The sequence below is a fragment of the Tupaia chinensis genome, unplaced genomic scaffold, assembly GCF_000334495.1.
Source record: "Tupaia chinensis unplaced genomic scaffold, TupChi_1.0 Scaffold144602_1, whole genome shotgun sequence".
NCBI classification, from domain to species: domain Eukaryota; kingdom Metazoa; phylum Chordata; class Mammalia; order Scandentia; family Tupaiidae; genus Tupaia; species Tupaia belangeri.
In genome coordinates this window covers 750,814-757,196 of record NW_006204462.1, presented here as the reverse complement: position 1 = coordinate 757,196, position 6,383 = coordinate 750,814, and the positions used below count along the sequence as shown (strand labels likewise).

Sequence of the window (6,383 nt, the reverse complement as noted above, 5' to 3'; positions counted from 1 at the left end):
CCCGGCGCGGTGGGCCCGGGTGGCCCCCCCCCGTCCCCCAGGGGGCTGCCAGGAGAGCGAGGCAGCGTGAGCTCTCCGTCACCCGGGGACTGCCAGGTCAGCGAGGCAGCGTGAGCTCTCCTCCGTCACCCGGGGACTGCCGGGTCAGCGAGGCAGCGTGAGCTCTCCTCTGTCACCCGGGGGCTGCCGGGTCAGCGAGGCAGCGTGAGCTCTCCTCTGTCACCCGGGGGCGGCCAGGTCAGCGAGGCAGCATGAACTCTCCTCCATCACCCGGGGGCGGCTGGCCAGCCTGCAGCCCTCCAGGGGTGTGCAGCCCTCCAGGGCTGTGGCCATCCAGCATGCTGTCCCTGGGGGCGTGGCCAGCCAGCCTGCTGCCAGTGCTTGCAGCCCCTCCTTACCTGAAGTTAGAATAGAGCAAGATGCATGTGTAAGCTCAGTGCTGCTTGGTTGTGGTTGTGTATATGACGCAGAGTAACTCGAGATAGAAATAGCCTGCTTAAAGAACCACGTGAGAACATACATGAGTTTTCTAATTATACCCGGAACTGTGCACTTCCTAGACTGATAAATCATTAATGAAGGTTAAGCCACAGGCAAATGTTTATACTTCATAGTTTTACATTAAAAAGACATTCTAACTTTAGAAATAGATGGATCAAATGGAATATAATGCTTCATGTTCTAAAACACTCATCTAGTCCATTGTACTGTGATACATTATGGCGGCTCAAGATCCTGTGACATGTTTTCCAAGAAAACATGGTTTGTAAGTACCCCACGTACGTTATGAAGAAGTTAGGGAAGCGTAGTTAACCTGGCTAGCTCAGCGTGCAGCTGCTCAGCGTGCGGACGGCGTGCGGCCTGGAGCCGAGCTGCCACACAGGAGTGGCGTGGGCGTCGCATGCGCAAGGCCAGCTTTCCGTAGCCACTTCAGAAGAAGCCGGCGCTGCAGTGGATTTTTCACCTAGCCCAGCCAGCGTAGCTAAATGTCGCTATTTGGACATATAATCGACAAAAACTATTAATGAGGTATTTCATACTCTCTTCTGTAATAAGCCTTTGAAACCAGCTGTGTATTTTACATGTACAGTGTATCTTACTTTAGATACTGAATTTTAATTGGAAATGTTTAATCTGCTTAGCTTTTATCCCGTTTACCCCAGAACAAAGTAGATTAGCCTCCCTTAGCTGTTCCAAAATATTAGGTTGTTGGAAAAGTCATGACACATTTTTGCACGGAAAATTCCTAATGACTTTTCTGAGAACCCAATACTTAAAACATTTTTGAAAATGGAGTCAGATCATCAGTTTTCAGCTTTACATTTGGATTAACCAGAGCTGCTCAAATGTGAGGCATCGTCCCTGGGTCCCCATGCTCAGTGGTGGCTGCCGTGTCCCGGCTCTGGGGTATGAGCACAGAAATGGAACTCGCCCAGCTCTCCTGGCCCTCCCAGGATCCTCTGTGGCCATGAAATGGTGATGAGGCAGTGAGGTTGGCGGGTTTCGGCAGAGGTGGGAGGGTCTTGAAGTCAAGGGACCAGTGACATCTCCGACGACCATGAAGGTCGGCTGCTAGCTCTGTTGCCCACAGACGTGTTCGTGTCTCTTTTCAGGCTTCGCCAGCACCAGTCCGACGTCCTGACGGTCGCCCCCGGGGGCGGCGGGCCAGCCTGCAGCCCTCCAGGGGTGTGCAGCCCTCCAGGGCTGTGGCCATCCAGCATGCTGTCCCTGGGGGCGTGGCCAGCCAGCCTGCTGCCAGTGCTTGCAGCCCCTCCTTACCTGAAGTTAGAATAGAGCAAGATGCATGTGTAAGCTCAGTGCTGCTTGGTTGTGGTTGTGTATATGACGCAGAGTAACTCGAGATAGAAATAGCCTGCTTAAAGAACCACGTGAGAACATACATGAGTTTTCTAATTATACCCGGAACTGTGCACTTCCTAGACTGATAAATCATTAATGAAGGTTAAGCCACAGGCAAATGTTTATACTTCATAGTTTTACATTAAAAAGACATTCTAACTTTAGAAATAGATGGATCAAATGGAATATAATGCTTCATGTTCTAAAACACTCATCTAGTCCATTGTACTGTGATACATTATGGCGGCTCAAGATCCTGTGACATGTTTTCCAAGAAAACATGGTTTGTAAGTACCCCACGTACGTTATGAAGAAGTTAGGGAAGCGTAGTTAACCTGGCTAGCTCAGCGTGCAGCTGCTCAGCGTGCGGACGGCGTGCGGCCTGGAGCCGAGCTGCCACACAGGAGTGGCGTGGGCGTCGCATGCGCAAGGCCAGCTTTCCGTAGCCACTTCAGAAGAAGCCGGCGCTGCAGTGGATTTTTCACCTAGCCCAGCCAGCGTAGCTAAATGTCGCTATTTGGACATATAATCGACAAAAACTATTAATGAGGTATTTCATACTCTCTTCTGTAATAAGCCTTTGAAACCAGCTGTGTATTTTACATGTACAGTGTATCTTACTTTAGATACTGAATTTTAATTGGAAATGTTTAATCTGCTTAGCTTTTATCCCGTTTACCCCAGAACAAAGTAGATTAGCCTCCCTTAGCTGTTCCAAAATATTAGGTTGTTGGAAAAGTCATGACACATTTTTGCACGGAAAATTCCTAATGACTTTTCTGAGAACCCAATACTTAAAACATTTTTGAAAATGGAGTCAGATCATCAGTTTTCAGCTTTACATTTGGATTAACCAGAGCTGCTCAAATGTGAGGCATCGTCCCTGGGTCCCCATGCTCAGTGGTGGCTGCCGTGTCCCGGCTCTGGGGTATGAGCACAGAAATGGAACTCGCCCAGCTCTCCTGGCCCTCCCAGGATCCTCTGTGGCCATGAAATGGTGATGAGGCAGTGAGGTTGGCGGGTTTCGGCAGAGGTGGGAGGGTCTTGAAGTCAAGGGACCAGTGACATCTCCGACGACCATGAAGGTCGGCTGCTAGCTCTGTTGCCCACAGACGTGTTCGTGTCTCTTTTCAGGCTTCGCCAGCACCAGTCCGACGTCCTGACGGTCTAGTCACTTGGATACGCAGTGTCCTCGTGTAATTCTCTCCCTGCCTTTGGTTTGGTTCTGCTCTTTGTGTTTTGAACTGTAGTGTGTTCGGGACATCCGGATAGCAGAGCAACAAGTGCAAGACTTTGGCAAGAAGGAGAGCATGAGCCTAAAATCCGTAATGACCTGTGGACCACCGTTGCAGGGTGGCATTTAAGAATGCGTGGCTGTTGGGACAGCAGTCGGTGTAATGGCTATGTTGCTGGACTCCCATGTAGTTGACCATGGTTCACGTCCTGGACCCGGTGGCTTAAACTCATGCCGGGCGTGTGTGTGTGCGTGCCCAAGATCCTGAGAGGAGAGTGGAGGAGAAGGGATTGCGGCGTGGCCATCCCCCCGGGGGGTGATTTCTTGCTTTCTGTCTCTCTGTCTCTGTCTTTCTGGCGAGCGCACGCGCCCTATAGGAGAAAACCTCTCAAAAAAAAAAAAAAATGCGTGGCTGCCCCAGCAGGTGGCACATGGCAGATGCACACAGACCTGTGTGGGGAAGGTGAAGGTTTGCCTCCAGGACCTCCCTCAGCCGTGGTGTGGCTCACGGTGGGAACGCCCCGTGGTGGTGCCTTTCTCTCATGGAAGAGATAAGTAATAAACTTGAAAAGCTCTTCGTTTCTGATTACTGATTTGAACCGGGTGTCAGGATGAAGATGAGTGAGTAGGTTCTGAGCGTCTTAGTTCTGTTGCCTCCGGAGCACGGGGATGAAGGTGGCGTTGCCAGCGTGAGACCTCCCCGCCATCTGCCCGCAGGGTGCACTCTGACCAGAGGAGTGTGAAGATGCCGACGGGACCGAGCTAGTTCTGAGTTAGGAAAAGTGACGAGTCACGTGACTCTGAAGATGAGACGCACAGTGCCCCAGAGAACTCATAGCATGCGTTTCAACCTTGCTGTCTTTGTGGTGCCGTGCCCTGGAAGGGTCCTTTTTTAGAGGCATATTTATAAATGATTAGCTTCTATTTTAAGGCCAAGTTGTTTTCAGGAAAAAAACCGCTTGTAATAGTGTTCGGAATGTGAAGCACGGTTTTCTTTACAAAGAGCCGTGGCTGGTTTCCCGCTCCCAGGGCAGCCCACGCAGAGTGTGAGGGCGCAGCTGGGGCAGGGTCCTCGGCACCGACTGACCCGTGGATGGCGAAGGCAGGACTGCGGCGACTCGGGAGTGGACGGGCTGCTCACCCCTTTCTGTTCCGCGGGGCTGTGGGCAGTTCAGAGTGGAGGACGTTCTCTGGCCACCTTCCTTCTTCCTTTCCACAGAACGTTTCACTGACCCAGCACTTCGATTTTCTGAAGTGTTCAGAATAATTTACTCAGAGTGAGTCGTTCCGTGTCTCACAGATATGAGTAAAGTGATGCTCATCAGGACGCTGGTCCCCAAGGACATCGGCACCTACCTCATCTACATGGCCATTGACATCCTGCAGAAGGGGGGTGACAGCCGACTGCCACGCTGCCCTCCGCGGACTTCCAGCCCACAGGGATGTCCCTCCCGCTCGGAGCAGAGCTGTCCAAGCGCCAGGAGCAGCAGGGGAGAGGTAGGCACGGTTCCGAGGGTGGCAGCTCCGTGCACTGCGCCCCGCGTGCTCTGATGCTTGGGCGCTGAGCTGGTTAGGTGCGGGAGCTCTGCTGTGAGATGACTTCTTCCCTGTGTGCTTTGCTTTTTAAAATAGGATCTGAGAAAAGTGATTTCTAGAAGACGGTAGGGGACTTCAGTCCTTCTGTATCTTGCTTCCAGTGTAGGGCGTCAGCCGGGTCCCCGTGCTCACGCTGACCACAGCCCAGAAGCTTTTCGTCTCTCCGAGCTGGCACACGGAGTTGTCCGTGGGCGGTCCGTGTCGCTAAGGAGAACAGGACCATGTTCTCTGTAAATACCCGCCAGGAGTGTCAGCCCTGCCGAGTTGAGGCTCCTTCCCCGACACGCTGCTGCCTCACGGGCCTTCATGCTGCCGTGCCTTCTTATTTCAGAGAGGTTTTTGCTATAGGGTGCGTGCGCTCACCAGAGAGACAGACAGACAGAGTGAGACATCGCCCTGGGGGAATGGCCACACCACAGTCCCTTCTCCATTCTCGTCTCAGGATCTTGGCACACACATGCCCGGCGTGGGTTTTAAGCTGCTGGGTCGGGGACTTGAACTGCAGTCAACTAGGTGGGAGTCCAGCGATGTAACCATTATGCCATTTGCTGGTCCCTAGTGGCTTTTTATTATTTGCTGACAGTTTGAGTTTCCTGAGAAAAACTTTAGTGTTTTTTTGGCAGATTTTTAAAAATAAGTTATTTTTATGTATTTATTTTGCTATAGGCCTTGTGCACTCGCCAGAGAGGACAGAGAAAGAGAAAGGGAAAGTGAGAAATCACCCCCTGGGGGGTGGCCGTGTCACAGTCCCTTCTCCATGTCCCTGTAATTTGGGGCACTCACACACACTCGCCTGGTGAGATTTCCAAGCCTCAGGGTCTGGACTTCCAACCGTAGAGTCAGCCATGTGAGACTGAGCCATCTTCACCTGCACGCCACCTGCTGGCGTACAGTGGAGTTTTGCTCGTGCTATCTAGTAGTTCTCTTTCGGTTTTATGTATTTATTTCATGTGTGAGGGAGGAGGGCGGGTACCTTGACCGGGTCTCACCTTGCTGGGGCTCACCCACCCCTCCACCCCTCCAGCCACATGGTACGTCTGGCATGTCCCCACTGGGCCTCCTGCTGGGTTGGCTGGGGAGCAGGGGGTGCATACGTGGGGACCGTGTTGTTTCTGCAGCCCACTCACATCCTCAGTGGTATGAAGATTTATTTTTATCTTTATTTCCTGTAGACTTCATCTGGAACCTCAAAGAGAAAATTACCTGAGTGGCTCACCAAAGGAGATGAGAGTATCCCTGGCCCCAGCAGGAAATCAGCAGCCAAAACAGAAAAGAGAGGCCTTTTCAGTTAGGTATGCAGTTGCCAGGACGGTCACTGTCCTGTGTGTGAGAGGAGAGCCATTTTTCACTCCTGCAAGGCGGGGTCACGGTTCAGCCCAGGAATTCTTCCGGCCTCGAAGTACAGTTGCCTGTTATTGAAGAGCTGGTCCGTGAGCCGACACGGGTGCCGGACGCGGCGGCCGTGGGGTGGACTCTGGGGCGCTGTGGCGCTGCAGCAGCCCTGGCCTGCCCTGTGTGCTGCGTGTCTGCGAAGTGCAGTGCGCTGTGGTTTCATCCGCACGGCAGAGCAGTGGTGCTCGCTCGATATCAGGCGTTCTCACATTGCAGAGCGCCGTCTGTGAGTGGGAGAGCTCCCTGTTGCACAGACTGGTGTACTGTCTTCTGACGAAGCGCTTAGGCACGTTGCTGAACC

The 6,383-nt window shown here is 52.6% G+C and overlaps 1 protein-coding gene across 1 annotated transcript in view; it reads left to right on the top strand.

Annotated features, from left to right (window-relative positions):
• WRN (WRN RecQ like helicase) overlaps positions 1 to 6,377 on the top strand; it is a 124,040-nt gene extending 117,663 nt beyond the window's left edge. Inside the window, exons 36-37 of the mRNA XM_027767765.1 lie at positions 4,395 to 4,591; positions 5,863 to 6,377. Of these exons, the coding sequence (XP_027623566.1) occupies positions 4,395 to 4,591; positions 5,863 to 5,982 (317 nt within the window). The 3' untranslated portion in view covers positions 5,983 to 6,377. The remainder of the gene's footprint in view (positions 1 to 4,394; positions 4,592 to 5,862) is intronic.
• Positions 6,378 to 6,383: the final 6 nt, after the last annotated feature.